This window comes from Neovison vison, chromosome 1, assembly GCF_020171115.1.
Source record: "Neovison vison isolate M4711 chromosome 1, ASM_NN_V1, whole genome shotgun sequence".
NCBI lineage: Eukaryota > Metazoa > Chordata > Mammalia > Carnivora > Mustelidae > Neogale > Neogale vison.
In genome coordinates this window covers 147,667,264-147,683,321 of record NC_058091.1, presented here as the reverse complement: position 1 = coordinate 147,683,321, position 16,058 = coordinate 147,667,264, and the positions used below count along the sequence as shown (strand labels likewise).

The 16,058-nt window shown below is 45.7% G+C and overlaps 1 protein-coding gene, 1 long non-coding RNA gene and 2 other non-coding genes across 4 annotated transcripts; 2 read left to right on the top strand and 2 right to left on the bottom strand.

The window, feature by feature from the left end:
* Window positions 1-6,643: 6,643 nt before the first annotated feature.
* TRNAN-GUU lies at window positions 6,644-6,717 on the top strand. The gene has a single exon. It is a non-coding gene; the product is annotated as a tRNA-Asn (tRNA).
* Window positions 6,718-9,054: 2,337 nt separating this feature from the next.
* Window positions 9,055-11,485, bottom strand: ABT1 (activator of basal transcription 1). Its single transcript, XM_044260366.1, has 3 exons — window positions 11,215-11,485; window positions 10,432-10,637; window positions 9,055-10,277 (listed from the first exon to the last, which is right to left on the bottom strand). Exons 1-3 carry the CDS (start codon window positions 11,453-11,455, stop codon window positions 9,915-9,917), a joined length of 810 nt encoding a protein of 269 aa, XP_044116301.1. The 5' UTR covers window positions 11,456-11,485; the 3' UTR covers window positions 9,055-9,914.
* Window positions 11,486-12,537: 1,052 nt separating this feature from the next.
* LOC122914392 lies at window positions 12,538-13,652 on the top strand. The gene is made up of 2 exons (XR_006385792.1): window positions 12,538-13,220; window positions 13,350-13,652. It is a non-coding gene; the product is annotated as an uncharacterized LOC122914392 (long non-coding RNA).
* Window positions 13,397-13,485, bottom strand: TRNAY-GUA. Its single transcript is given in 2 exon segments — window positions 13,397-13,432; window positions 13,449-13,485. It is a non-coding gene; the product is annotated as a tRNA-Tyr (tRNA).
* Window positions 13,653-16,058: the final 2,406 nt, after the last annotated feature.

Genomic DNA, 16,058 nt, shown 5'->3' with positions numbered 1-16,058 from the left:
GAAACCTTTATCTTCCTTTCTGTATGAGTTTGCCTAGTATAGGCTCCTTAGATAAGTAGAATCATTCGATATTTATCCTTTTTTGTCTGGCTTACTGCACTTAGCACAATGTCTTCAAGGCCCATCCCTGTGCAGCACGTATCAGAATTTCGCTGTAAGGGTGACTGCTATTCTGTTGTATGGATACACCACATTCTGTTCATCCATTCACCTGCTGGTGGGTATTTGGGTTGTTTTTACCTTTTAATCCATTATTTGAAAAACAATTCCTCATGTAGCTTCTAGGGCCTTGATGTAGTAACGTTCTTATGTTTTTGCCTATGAAATTAAGCTGATAACTAGATCCTCCTTTTTTATTTTTTCTTATTTTTTAAAAAGATTTTGTTTTTAGTAATCTCTGCACCCACTGTGGAGCGAAAACTCATAACCCAGGCACCCTCTGCTGGCTGAGCCAGCCACGCAATCCTAGATTTGTCCTCTAAAAAAAAGGGGTGGGGAGCTGTTAAGTTAGTAAACGTCCCTGAGAGGATTCTCTGGTGCTGTGTCTCCTGTGTCTCTCATGTTCTTCTCGTCTTTCCGTGCTTATTTTTCCTCCATGTTCAAGAATTACACAGTTTACTTTTATTGGGGAGATAAAACTTACACATAAAATGCTGTTAAAATAAGATACCAATGAAGAACTTAATTGTGATACAGACTGTCCCCAGGCAGATCTCAGAGGAGGGAGGCATCACCCAGCTGAACCCGTGGTTTAAAAAGTCCCTTCTGGAAGCTCCACCTCTCAGAGACAGAATCTCGGTCAGAGTTCCCACGGGAGGGCCAGAACCTCTCAGCCTCTCTGCTCCGAATAGCTAAACTTAGAGCTTGAAGTGAGTAGTTTGTCTAATACATCTCTTGTGGGGTTTCCATGTGGAAATTCTCTTCACACGTCATCCACTATCCTACTAGAGAGTTTGGGAGTTAAAGCATTGATGTAAAGTATTAGTAAAGTTAATTAGGAATTGAACAGCTGCAGGGAAAGAAGCCTCCCTTAGAAGAGAGGTGGAAAGGAAGTGACAATTGTTAAGCACTTACTACGCCAGAAGTGCTATTGTTTCCTTCAAAGAACGTTACAGTCTGGTAGTAGCGAACCATCCGAAATGAGCCAACCACCCATTTGAAAAAAGGAGCAGGCAGTGGTTTGGCCTAAAAGTATCTTATCAGGGGTTTGCCTCAAGCGCAGGGTTTTAACCAGATTGAATGTGACCTATCATGGTGATAGAACTTTTTCTTTCATTTCACAAATATTTACTGAATGCCAGACATTATTTTAGATGCTGCAGAGATAGCAGCGAATGGCTCGTTCTCCTCCATTCTGATAGGAGGTTGGGGTACACACAGCAAACAGTCCTAATACTCATGTAGCCTGACTTCGGGGAGCAGCTCTGGAAACGGGGCGTTGTGCAAGGAATACTGAGATCGAATCCGGAAGTCAGGTCAGTCACACTCGCTCTTCTACTTAGAAGCCGCGTGAGAGGGAGGAAGACATTTTTGGTCCCTATCGTCCTCAGCAAAATGAATGGAATTAAATCACTTGGTACCTAACATACATTACCCCTCACCTTCTGTGATTTCTTCACTTTCAGTTTCCCCAAAGTTTACAGCATCGACCCAGCCCCACCCCACAGACTACGACTCCGCAGACAGTCCATCTAGCCGGAATATTCTGAAACAGAACGTCTCACAGTTACATCCACCGGTGGGTTTAATGCTTTTGCTACAGGCCTGGACAGATTTAGCCGTTTGCTCCAGACAGATTCGGACTCAGGAAAGAAGGCAGAAATGCACAAGCAGAAACAGACCCTGCGGCTTTCAGAGTTAGAGAACTTTTGGATCCATCCTTTTGGGAAAAAAGCAGAAGTGAGGGGCGCCTGGGTGGCTCAGTGGGTTAAGCCACTGCCTTCGGCTCAGGTCATGATCTCAGAGTCCTGGGATCGAGCCCCACATCGGGCTCTCTGCTCAGCGGGGAGCCTGCTTCCTCCTCTCTCTCTGCCTGTCTCTCTGCCTACTTGTGATCTCCCTCTGTCAAATAAATAAATAAAATCTTAAAAAAAAAAAACAAAGCAGAAGTGATAGTACACAAGGGACCATGAGAAGACAGCTCCAAAGACCTCGGGAGAAAGGTGTGAGCTGTGGGAGAGGGAAAGTGGGGAGGTGTAGGGTAGGACTGGCCGCCTTGAGCCAATTCCATACTCACCAACATACTGGTCCTGTATATGGCTTAGTTAAAATACATGTGTGTATATATGTATATATATATACACACGTGTATACACACACACACACACACACAATCAGTCCACACGCCCATACTGCATACTGTGTATGTGAACCTCGTGTATTACATCATCCCCAGCTCTCTCCTCACCCAAGTTCTTGTAGTTTTTCTTCTAGACCATAAGATCCTTGAAGTCTGGAAAAGTGTCCATGCGTCATGGTGTCGCCTGAGCCCAGGGCACGTGAAGGACATTCAGTAAATATGTATCAAGCAAATGAGTACATTTCTGATTGAAGGCTGGAGGTTTCAGCAGGGAAAGCTGTGTCATGCCTTTCTTATTCCCTTAGCCCTGTCCTACTGGGACACTAAGGCCTTAGAATTGCTCTAGCTTTTGGAGAAGAATACTGTTATGATAGCCAGGACCGGGTAGGTTGGGATAAGTAGATTTATCTGTTCCTTGATTTATTTATTATTTTCAGTTCCTAAACATTGGTATTCTTCCTCGATTCTGGCTCTGTAGTGACTAGCCAGGAACCAGCCAATCAACCAATGACTAATCAAGTTCCTGCCCTGGAACTTGAGCTCTATTTTTTGGTAGATAACTAGATGGAATACTTTGTGGTAGAGGCAGTATCTGAAAGGAACGCTAACCATTCTTCTGGAGTCTTCCCCTCACTGTCTTTCTCTTACACGCGGCCATTCATCATCTGGGCTAGTCACACGCACGGCTCTGTTCGTGGCCCTGCCGGCAGTAGAAAGTGTGCATTGGGCCAAGCCCTCGTCCCCTTGCACGAGCATTACAGAAGCGTTTGGGTCTCTGTGTACACACACATCCACGTGCGCTTATACATACATATTAAAGTATATATAAGTATGTGATTAAGTGGGCAAGGTAAGTGTTAAAGGAGTTTTGGGAAGGGAGAGGCTGCAGGAGGCAGGGAAAGCTCCATATCGCACATGGAGGTTGCAGTGGGTCTCGAATCACAGGTGCGGGTTCAGGAGCTGCGGGCAGAGTGGGAGGCGCGACCAGCGGTGCTAGGGATGGGTGTACCGTGCGTGAGGGCCCGAAAGGAGACCGAAGTTCCTGAGAAAAACAGGGGTGAGCCAGAGCGGGGAGGACGGTGAACGACCGGCCCATTCCCTGTACCCTAACAGGGGTTCCGAGAAAGAAGTGTGACTCGATGAAAAAAGTGGAGATACAGAGTAGGAAGGAAGTTCCTGGAAAATGGAGATCATTTGTTTGGGAAACTGTAAGACCACTGTACTGAGGAAGATTGGATTTGGAATGGATGTAAAGAATATGTTCTCATCCATACACCATCAGTCAGAGACGTAAGCAAAGGCCTGGGGCAGAACATTCAGAAAGAGCTGCTCCTAAGAGATGCAGGGGCCCCCAGGAGTTCCGTCCGTGAAGCATCTGCTCTTGGCTGGGGTAGGGATCCCGGGGTCCTGGGATCCAGCCCCCTGTCGGACTCCCTGCCCAGGGGAGAGTCTGCTTCTCTCCCTGCCTCTGCTGCTCCCTGCCGCAACTTGTGCTCTCTCTCTCTCTCAAATAAATAAAGTTAAAGGGAGCCTGGGTGGCTCAGTGGGTTAAAGTCTCTACCTTTGGCTCAGGTCATGATCCCAGGGTCCTGGGATCAAGCCCCACATTAAGCCCCACATCAAGCCCCACATCGGGCTCTCTGCTCAGAGGGGAGCCTCTTTCCCCCTCTCTCTCTGCCTGTCTCTTTGCCTACTTAAAAAAAAAAAACAAAAAACAAAAGTTGCAAAGAGAATTCACACAGCCAATAAACAACAGAACAAAGAATCAGCATCAGTATCTGAGCCTGTGCTTGGTGTTTCGTTCACTCTGCTACTGTGGTCTCTGGTTTAGTTTGAGCAAACAAGCTCACCAGTGAATCTAGTAGGACTTGAGTCCTGCTTTTTTTTTTTTTTTCTTTAAAAGCAGGGTTCTCACCAGTGACTTCTCATTGGCATTTGGGTCTCTGTGTACACACACATCCACGTGCGTGCTTCTAAAACAAACAAACAAAAAAAACCACTGATGTTTGGCCCTCCATTCGACAATTTAAATCAGAATTCCAGTGAGTTGGGCCTTGACACCCCTATGCTTTAGAGACTCTCTAGCTGCTTGGACTGTCCATCTAAAGAGGAGAACTGTTAAGTGAACTCTTTCCCTCGCTTTCTGCATACGCCGGCATCATCCTTCCTGGAATGCCCCCAGTACCTTTTCTCTGTAGCAGAGAAGTTCACGATTTCTTCATGTGCTTTATGATTTTGAAGTTATTTCACATGAACAATTTCCTGTCACCTGACAGGTATTCTTTGTTTTTGTACTTCACACGGACTCAAACACAGTATTAGACACAAAGTAAGAATGAATAGACTTGGCTTTCTTGACTGAGAATATTTTATTCTGTCATAACTATATCTTGCTTTGCTTTCTTTTGTTCTACATTCCATTCACTTCTGGGCTTGTAACCCCTCAGTGAGGCATTTCTGGGTTTGTTTGATTTTTCAGGAAACAGCGACATTCAAGGATGGGGCTGTAGAATTCACCAAGGTTCCACTGGCTTCTGAACAGAAGGGTTTACGCTGGGATATGATGATGGAGAATTATAGACATCTGATCTCATTGGTCCCAAATTCCTTTCCCCTTAGGAACGTCGTTGCCTCTTTTTGACTGTTAATAGTGCTGACGTATCACAAGAACTTAACTGGCTTCTCTCTGGTGTGGGGTCAGATATTTCTAAAGCACATTTTAAGCGAAGAGACTCGGTGTTTCAGCTTTCCATTCCTCAGATCTGTTATCCTGAAACTAGCCAGTATGTTAACTTACACGACACTATTCTCTTTACCCTAGATCAGAAACTCTCTTTGAAGTACTCCTCACTGTCAAAATGGAGTAGGAAATATACTAGAGCTTAACAGGTCAGAGCTCAGCTTTGGGACTTCATTCATGATGAAATCCAACAGTGTGTTACCCTGGGCGTGTCACTCAACCTCTCCAAGTCCAGGTTTTATCTAAGACAAAATAGCACATTATTTGGCTACCTATTATTCTCCTAGCAAAGAAAATTACATTATGATTTTATAATATTTCTGATCACTTGCCTCTACGCCTGCTCCCAGCTGGTGCTGTCTCTTTCTAGGACATATTCATGTCTATTTTGCACTACCTTCCTTGTACCTGTACCTGCACTGCCTTTCCATGTACCCTGTATTCCAAAATACTCAAGTTTCTGCCAAGGACACTTAAGTGGATTTTTGATTTTTGACTTTGAAATCTCCAAGATCTTATTTTACTCAACCAACATTTTAAATTCTTAATATTTCACATCTTTTCTTCCTGAAGAAGGAATTCTGTTTCATGACTGTGACATAGATATCCTGCCTGAGTTTCCAGCTTGCTGGCCCACTTTACATATAAGCCAATTAGATCGGTAAGTGATGAGATGGATTGATCAATACATAGAGACAGAAGCGGGGAGATCTCTATAGAGAGGGACTGAGGTGGAGAGATTAGAGAAGCAGATTGACCATATGTGTTCTGCTTCTCTGAAGAACCATCAAACAGCCACTAACATTTTTTAGTATCTTGTTACACAGCAATAGCTACATGAAGCCACAAGGCTAGAAGTTGTCTAACAGTGCAAATTACATCCAAGTTAATCCTTTTTGACAAAATATCATGTGCTGTGGACTTCCTGTGACTTCATCAGGAAGCACATAATGTTAATTTCTCCCATTGTTAATGATGCCAAATTTGATCCCTAGTTTCAGTGGAGACATAAGTTTTGTTTTTTGCTTTCCAATTAGCAAGATAGGTCTGCGCTGATACTTTGGTACATGAGAATATCCTATTTCCCAGGAAGCACACTTTTACCTGATAATTTAAGGATGCATTGATGATCCTCTAGATTTTCCCCTAAATGGTTTGTATTTCCTTCATTCCTCTTCCTGGTATCTTTCCCATTTAATGTATGTTCATCTAAACAGAATCCTTATGGGGGCTGTTCCAGCAACTGAAGCGTCAGTAAAAACTCTCTTTTTGGACTGAAAATAAATTCTGGCTAGATGTCCTTTTTTAAATTATTATATTCACATGTATTTGGGTAAACAGCAGTCCCCGCCCTGCTTCTCACCCAATCTACATTCCAAGGTTCCTCTCTTAATAATATCTATATTTTTTGAGGGGCGCCTGGGTGGCTCAGTGGGTTAAATAATATCTATATTATTTGAAAATAAGAATAAGAACAACAAAAATCACGAGGGGACATTTCTTCAATACATATACCCAACGAAAACTATTTGTAAAGTGTATCTCACAGGTCAGACTGGAAAAATGAAAAGATCATGTTTAGCAAGAGAGGCACTTTCAACTTCGTCTCTGTGGTGCAATCGGTTAGCGCGTTCGGCTGTTAACCGAAAGGTTGGTGGTTCGAGCCCACCCAGGGACGGCACTCTCGGTTGCGGCTTTCCTTCCTAAGTTTTGTCTGACGATATTGTTTCTGACCATTCTCACAAATTAAGATCTAGCTAACATATTTATCTCTATCCAGAGATAGGCGTAATTTTCTCTTGTTCCGTGATTAAAAATGTACCGAATGCCCTCAGTATGCCATCGAACATGAGCCCAGCCCCGTCATTTTGTACCTAATTCTACTCAGTTTGTGTCCACCCGCAGCGTGCACAGCGCCAAGAGCAGCAGCGGCCACTTGGCCAAAGCCGCACAAAGCCTGCCCTCCACACGGAGCGGGCCACCCTCTCCCTGAGTCCCACCGTGGGAACATCCGTAAGAGACTGCGAAGAGTGCTGGAGGCTTCTGTCTGGGATAGCTGGTTTCCAGCGACTGGTATTTCTCTAAATTATCCGTTTCCTTGCTTATAAGTGGAATCCCAAAAATGGTTGCTTACACTTTTTGTAAGAGGCAATTTTGACATTATCTACCAAAATTACTCTGCAAGCTCACTTCTGGAAAGGTATATACAATTATTATATTTGTACAACTAAAATTGACCCATGTCAGGGTCACTCATGGCAACATTTTAAAGAGGAATACCATTTTAAATGTAAAAAAGGTGTTTTCCTGCCCTCAAAAGGCTGTCTCCAGGGAATCAGGCTGACAGCTCCTGGGAAATGCATCTTCTTCCAGACAGACATTCTTATTTCCATTTCTCACTCCACCTTTGATTTACCCTTTACCAGGCTGTGGGGATGAGCTTTGTGCATAACTATTGAATTGGAGCCTGCAGTGCTGACCTCGAATATATTGATGCTGACCTAATGCCACCCCAAAAAGTTTATTGCATGCAAAAAATTAAGCCCTATTATGTGAAGTCATCAGCAACCTAAGGGATAAGAAGTTTCTTAATCTTGATATTCTCTTTATCTAGCAAAGGGGGGGAATGGGAACTTAGAATTCTGAGTATGTGAATAGCTTATCCAATTCCGACACTGGATTTTTCTGGTTCACTTGGAAGACATCATGACCAGAGGAAAACAATCCACATGAAACTCACAAGAAACACAGAACAAGAACATTGAAACAAGGTATGGAGCTCCTAAAACTGAGGTTGTAAAATTACACTTCTTTGGTGGACAGGAGAGGTATAGGCACTGTGGGAAATGTTACACCAAGTATCTATCATCTCTTACTGGTCATTTTTATTCTCCCAAATTAAGTGCACCTACCAGATAAAAATCTTAACATGACCAAAATTTTATTTTAGAGCCAAATAAGTGGATTAATCCACTTTACCCAAAGAACAAATCAGTAAATATTGAGGACATTGGGGGGGGGAAAACAGCACAAGCAAAACCCAAATTATTATAATCACTCCACTACTTCCTATAATTCCTAGATATTGGCCAGTTTTTAAAAGATTTTATTTAAGAGCATAAGCAGGGGGAGAGGCAGAGGGAGCAGACTCCTGGTGGAGCAAGGAGCCCAATGTGGAGCTCGATCCCAGGACCCTGGGATGACCTGTGCCGAAGGCAGACTCTTAAACCAACTGAGCTACCCTGTGTTCCTTTTCTAACTTTTTTTTATGTCATCTCTACACCCAGCATGGGGCAAACTCACAACCCCAAGATCAAGAGTTAAGTTCCACCAACTGAGCCAGCCAGGAACCCTTGACCAGTTTTAATTTATGTATTTATTTATTGAATTTGTTTTCATTTACTGTGACACTTGTTTTCAGTTTCTCTTAGTGGCTTACATACATTCTTTGTGGCCTCCAGGCCTGCTCTGCATGTTGCCTGGGAACCGTCCCTCATGTGAGCCCTAATTCCCAGAAGTGTATCTGTGGAGCATCGTTTTTGCCCAACTACCTCCCAGGCTTTGTCTACCTTTAGTGATTTGAACCCAACACTTTACCCACCAACTTTTGTTTCCAACAGGACTACATCAGTTTTAGTCAGACTTCTGTTCACTTTTCAGGAATGATCTGGAAAGCCTGGTGAAAATGGACCCATCTCTGAAGAGTGTGATCGGGTATCAGCTGCGTATTTAGCACTGCTTACCTTCCTGGAGAGTCAACCACACCCTCCCAGGGCCCCTACTTTCCCCGTCAGATACATCTACCGTGATGCCTGCAGTACCTCTGTACATTTTTTTTTTTTTTGAAAAAAATTTTTTAAAGATTTTACTTATTTGACAGTCAGAGATCAGAAGCAGGCAGAGAGGCAGGCAGAGAGAGAGGAGGAAGCAGGCTCCCTGCGGAGCAGAGAGCCTGATGCTGGTCTTGATCCAAAGACCCTGGGATCATGACCTGAGCCAAAGGCAGAGGCTTTAACCCACTGAGCCACCCAGGCGCCCCATCTGTACATTTATTTCTTTAATGTCTCTTTCTAGTGGCAACTCTTGAAGCCAAAGGCTATCTTGAAGCCAAGCGTTATTATTACCTACTATCCCTACGTCCTCATATAGTGACTTAGTAAAGGCTGAAATAGATATGGGCTAAGAAGTTAATCTGATAAACAGAAAAGGGTCCAGGCTGAATTGGGAGGGTCGGGGAGGAATGGTGGCTATGAGACCAGGAGATGAAGTTAAGGGGAAATGAACAGGACATGAGGGGATAAAAGTCAGAATTTATAAAACACCCCCCATGCCCCAATAAACTACAAAGGCATATAAATATAAATATATATATATATATATATATATATTTTTTTTTTTTTCTTTTCTATACATTTACTTGGAAGGTGGCTCCCAACCCAGTCCCACCCCTTTACCCCCAGGCCCTGTTAATCTTCTCAAATAAAAAGGATGTTGCAGCTTCCCTTCATCTATAGTTGGTGGAACAGCTGCCTAGAGTGGGCTTTATCACTCTAGCTTGAAGTAAAGGCTCTTCCTCGGCCCAGGAAGTGGGATTTTTAGAGGATCTCACTGGGCAGGAAGTAGACAGTCAAGAATCAAGCAAAATTGGCATCCTGTAGTAGTCATACTCTTGCTAGTATGAATTGGGTGCCTCAGCCAGGCAACAGGAGTTGGAGGGGGGACCAGAGCCCCACAAGACATCTATGCCTAAGCACCCACCAGACTCCTGGTCTTAGAAAGATAATATAATCACTGTCAGTAGTTATTATCAGGTAGACAGGAAGCAGGGCTAGGAGATGGAAAGGGTCTCCCTGCCTTTCAAGAGTCCTTGACTACTCAGGGCTCCTCCATGCTCTCTGAAGGCGGTGGGGCTCCAAAGATCTTGGCAAGCAGCCCTCGGTTGGAGCGAGCCTGGTCCTGGGCATTTGCCAGGCGAGCCCGCTCGCGTCCCCCTGGCCGAGCTGCCTTCCGGGCTCTCAGCTCTTGCTCAGTAGGACGCTGGGCAAAGGTCCAGGTGCCATTCGGGCGGGCAGAGTCCCCTTCAGCAGCAAGGAAGCGCTGTCCCCGTTCCACACTTCGAAGATAGAAGTCAGTCTCACGCTTGGCCTGGGCAACCTCGGCCCTCAGGCGCTGCCTGCGCACCTGGCGCTCAAAGGCGAGATGTTCGCTGAGGTGGGACCACGTGAAACGGTGCAGGTACTGTGGACAGGAAAATATGAAAAGATCTGGGTAGGACATGTCAGGAGCGGAGAGGAGATGAAAGAGAGTGGGGTCAACAAAAGGAAATGAGATGCCCGGGCTGGGGCTGGGAAGGCGGGAGGATGGGATGCGACAGAGAAGCTTACAGCCTCACCTTGAGGTTCCATAGGTCATAACGGAAGGGGCTGCGCTTTCGGGCCCCCATGGGCGTGTTGTGAAGGCTCGCTGCCACGCGCTTGGCTACTCGCTTGTCCCGGAACTCCACCCAGCCCTCGGTGTAGTCCTTGCTGTACTTGGACCGCTTTTTGCCTCCCGCTGTCGAGGCTGCCGCTGCCTTCTTCTTGCGCCTCACGAACCCGTCTGTGCCAAAAACACAGCAGTGGTTTAGGAAGCCGGCGTGGCACCCAATCAACTTCACCTCCCACTAGTCCGCGATCCAGGATCCCACCTCGAGGTCCTTGTCCGGAAGAGAACTCCAAGGTCCATCCTATCCCTACGTCTCAATCTTTTCCTCAGACTTCAACTCTGCACATGCACACGCCAATGCATGTGCAGAGATGCACACACACCCCAATCCCAATTCAATTAGTGCCTGTAGGGAAGCTGGGGTCAGGTGATCATACCCTGTCGCTAGACCTGGGTCACGATGACAAAGGGGATGGATTCAGTTTTGTGAAAACGCCTCTCAGATTTTTATTCAGTGTGTACTCATTTAACAAGCCGGTAAAATCGGTTTAGGAAAGGGGGGTGTGCGGAGTAGACTCATCTGTGCTTACTGAGCTACCCACACCCAATCCCGACTTCCCCACAGGGGCCGGGCACCTGCCTTGAGTCCCGTGCCCCCCACCTCCGAGCCTCGGGCCCGAACAAGCGAGCCCACTCGCCGGCAAGCGCCACCCTCCTCCCCGCAAAGCCAGAGCCTGTGAAAAAGACTTACCCTCGGGCTGGAAAAAGACGCGCCCGACTTCGCCATACGCGCTGAGAAGGTTCCGTACATGCAGAGGCCGAAAGCGGGGCGGGAGGTGGCCCAAGTACACAATACCAGGCACCACCCTCTTCTTGGCGCCACAAACCGCCTCTTCGGATTCCTCCTGCTCCTCCACCACTTCTGGTTTCTCATCTATCCCTTCCAGAGCCTCCGGCTCCACATCTTCCACCTCCAACTCCTCTCCCTCCATGCCGGCGGAGACGAGAAGCACGGCAGCCGTAAAGCGCCGCGCCGTCTGCCGCACCCCGCGTGCGACTGCCGTCAGGAAGGGGGCGGGGCCGAAGGGGCGGAGGTGAGTGGAAGGACCGGAATGGGTGGAGAGAGCGGAAGTGGGGGCCCGGTCAGCCGCGGGATTTGAAGCCGAAAGGCAGGATTTAGGCTCAGAATGGCCGAAGTGGCGGGGCTCGGACTTGGGCGATAGGAGTAGAGCAGGTAGGTCCCCAAGGGAACGTGCCCTAGAGAACGCCTCGGCGAGATGGGAAAAACGCGGGAGGCGGGCTCTTCTGGGAATGTGAGAAAACCTGGGGAAGTTGGGAGAGGTTTCTGTGTGTCTCAGCGACCAAAACAGCATTTTATCCAAGGGACCCGGGTGCGACTCCGGTGGGGGGGCGGCGGGGTGATTCACCTTTTAAAGTGGACTTGAACTTCAGTTTTTAAAACCGTCTTGAGCTTTGAAATTTGAATTATTTTTCAAAACTTCGAGTTCTGAGTGTTTCTGGTTTTGAAAATGTAGTTTAACTTTGCAAATGGAAGTTTTGGAAATTCAGATTTTAAAGACTTCAGTTGTGACCTCATTTAGTTTAAAACCTTTTGTTTACTTTAAAATATTAACTTTCAATTTGATTTTGTGACTAAGATGTCCAAAAAATTTTAGTGAGCCACAGTTACTTCTCTTGTTTTCCAAAGCGCGATTGGCATTGGCCCGTGATGCGTGCTGATACTATAAACACCTGTTGTCATGTGTACACACGGCCCTGACTGAGGCGACCCCGGGGCGGCGCGCTTAACCCCGCTCTCCCGGAGTGGGTGTTTGCTGCCGGCCCAGCCGCGGCGGGGTGGGCTGTCCTTGCGCCCCGGCCGAGGCCTCTGTCCCGCCGGCGCCGGGCACAGCCCCTTCACACAGAGCGGAGCCCGCCCGGCAGGGGGCGCCGTCCGCGAGCTCGTGGCGCTGCGGTTCCTCCCACGCGCAGCTGCTGCGGGGCCGCCTGCAGAAACCAGCGGCCAGGGATGCGGACCGAAGGTGCAGCAGGCTCTCTGGAAGGGGCCCCGGGCGACTGTAAGGAGAGTATAAATCCGTCCTCGCTGCAGCGGGACAGAATTTCCTATCCTGCTTGAACTGGCGGCTGTGCAAAAGAACCGGGCCAGAGGTGCATGGCTCCCCTCGGAGGGGGGACAGCTCCAGCCAGGCAGCCTCCCAGTATAGTTCTGCCGGATCCTGGCGCCTCGCTCTTCCGTGGAGTGGGCGACAGGCCTAAGAAACCAGCCTCCTCGAGTTCTCGCACCAGTTTCACTAATTTTATGGAAGTGAACTTCTTTTCTGGAGGAGTGAGGGGGTTAGTGAGAGGAACAGACTCGAGCCCGCGTTGAATTCCTCGTGTCTTCAAAACACTGAGCGACTTTGGATGAGAGGAGAGCGTATCTTGGTATTTTTTCTAAAAGGTCGGGAGAAGGAAGGGGGCACGTGGGAGGTTAGAGGGTGCCAGTGTGCAGGTGTGACGCCTCTGCCGGTAATTGATGCTGTTTTCTCTACTTTGTGTGTATTTGAAACTGCCATTAATGAAGTGTTTATTCACTTGAATATCAACGTAACAGAAAGACCACGGGACCTCCAAAATGAAATGAAAACCTTGGGCCAAGAGGTCCTTCCCGTTCTCCACGCGCCCCATGACCCTTGCCTAAACTCCATGAGAAGTCAGTCTCCCTGGAGACCAGATCTTACAAAGATGCCGCTTCTCGTATGTGCCTGTGGATCATTTATTTATTTTTTATTATTATTTTCAGCCTTACAAGTTCGTCTGTGAGCACAAATGACAATGTTCCCAACTGTTCAAGTTTTTGTTTTTGTTTTTTTTCCCTGCGCGAAGGGTCCACGCCGCTAGCGGCGTCAATGAAAACCTATCAAAAGGGTAAATCCTTCGAGCCGGATTCGAACCAGCGACCTAAGGATGACCACAGTGAAGCATCTACAGTCCTCCGCTCTACCAACTGAGCTATCGAAGGATTGGTGGTAGGGGTGGTTAGAATACGTCTAAGAATGTTTATCCCCGTGGTTTTAATCTTAAAAATTACAAGCAAATGCTTTTTCTAGGGTGCTAGAAATGTTCTAAAACTGGTAGGAGTGGTAATCATAGAGGTATATTGAAAAATTAATACCCTTGAACACTTAAGTTTTGTGTGTTTTACTTTCTGATTTAGATCTTTAAAAAAGAAAATACCATCCACGTTCCATATCCTGCTTGCTTATGTAGAATATAGATAGGGCCATCACCGTTATTTTTCCTGCTGTCTCTCTGTCCCTTCTACTCACCGCGTCTCTATTAAAATGGCGGATAAATGATAATTTATCCTACATATAGACAGCTGGGTTAAAGAGCAATCTATTGTCTTGAAGTGGACATACTGCTGAGTTCACTTTGGAAACGTTGCAACTCTTTTTGAAAGACAACGAAAATAATGTATAGACACAGAAGTACTCCACCCAAAACATGAGCGGCAGTGTGTGTGTGTGTGTGTTTAGGAATTGAGTGGCTTATATTTAGTGGGGCAAATAAATGAAACACCCATACCCAATAAAAAAAAAGTACTGTAGACATGTGTTTGTAGGGATGCTGTCTACTGCTAATGAACACCTATAACAGCATTTGGCTTCCTGGCTGAACACTGGTGAAGAAAGCAGGAAGCCATCTGGACAGACTTTTCTTGATGATGTATCTATAGGAAGGCTTTCTGGTGAACTTAAAAAAGATTATTTTTTATTAAAAATCAAAATACTTCATAACTGTAGTCTTGAAAAAACAAATTTTTCTTCAAAAGGTCCTATCCAGTGATTTCCATGAGGAATCTGCAACACAGAATTCATATTTAATTCAGTTATTCAGATCTCTCATGAGAAACTAAGAACATATGGGCTGGTACATTTCTTTGCAATAATCTAATTTATTCTGGGGGAAGTGTGAGAAGCTAGAGTAGAAAAGCCTCAGAGAAACGACCATCGCTTCCATATACTGAATGCTGTGGCAGAGCCTTGAACACCACAAATATGAAAGCAGCCAAACTTTAGGATCTAAGTTCATGTTGTCTCTCAAATAAAAGCTTCCCCAATTTTCTTTCTTGTTTTTCATGGAAAAAAAATATTTAAATTTTACTTAAGTGTCTTCGAACACACACAGATGGACACAGTATTGATCACACAGGACGCTTCCTATCAGACATCTCTCCTCATCTCAGAAGCCTCCCTTGCTATAACACAGCAGCGAATCCAAATTTCTTTCCCTTTTCTCTCTTATAAACTCCCAAACTCTCTCTCTTAGCCAGTGCTCATTGGCTTTTGATGTTCCAAATGTCTACTCATCTTTAGGATCTGTCCTTTTTCTTGTGTAACTCTGGCTTTTCCAGTAGGTCAGTCAAAACTTTCCTCTTACCCGATCTACCAGTCTCTCTCTCTCTTTTTTTTTTAGAGTTTATTTAAATTCAAGTTAGCTAACATACAGTGTATTATTAGTTTCAGGGCTAGAATTTAGTGATTCATCAGTCTCATGTAACAATACTCATTCCATCCAGTGCCCTCCTCGATGCCCGTCACCCAGTCCCCCCATCCCCTCTACCCTCCCCTCCAGCCCAATTTGCACAAAGGGCACAAAGGGACCTGAGAAAGGTTCTGTATGTTTCTCATCAGCCAGTGCTAGGTAACGTCCAAGTGCTCATTTGAGATCCCAGAGGCTCTGTCTCAGTCGCGTGGTGTCGCAGAGTTGATTCAAGTCTGAAGTGCTTCTCTAGCTAACTGACTCGAACTCGCCGGCTCCTGAAGCCTGCAGACCATATTCCAGGGGAATGCTCAGCGGTCACAAGGAGCAAACTCTTGATGTAATGCTGGATGCATCTTCCTTATCCTGAAGGCAGATGCAAAAGGCTGCATAGAACATTCTTATAAGCACAAAACTAAAGGAATAGAAAACACCAGTAGTTAGCAGGTTGGAATTGCAGGGGGAGGAGTTAACTACAAAAGGAGCTCAGAGAGGCTTGGGGGTATGATGTAACTATTTCATATCTTCATTGTGGGTGTGGTTATGTGACTGTACACGTTTGTCAGAACTCATGGCACTAAAAAGGGACATTTTATGTAAATGTTGCCTGAATTTTTCAAGTGGGAAAAGAAGCTCCCAAAAAACAAAACCAGGTGAAAAGTTAAAGTGTAAGTAAGAATTTATTAGAAAGCAATTTAATCTTATTATCAGACTAGAAGAGACCTCTATAATGATCTCAATAGAAGCAGAACAAACATGATAAAATTAGGATGCTTTCATGGATTAAATTTTTGCCAACTAGTAACACAAGGGAATTTAATCTACCTGTAAAAGACATTGAAAAGCCCTACCATTAGTGTATTTAGTAGTGAAAGACTGAATACCTTGTCAGTAAGATCAGGTCTAAAACAAGGATATCCGACCTTGACTTCTAGTCAGTATTGCCCTGGAGGTTCTAGCCAGTACAAGTCAACAAACAAATAAAAGCATAGATTTGAAAAGGAAAGGCAAAACTGTCTCTTTTCACATATGATGTGATGATTATGAAAA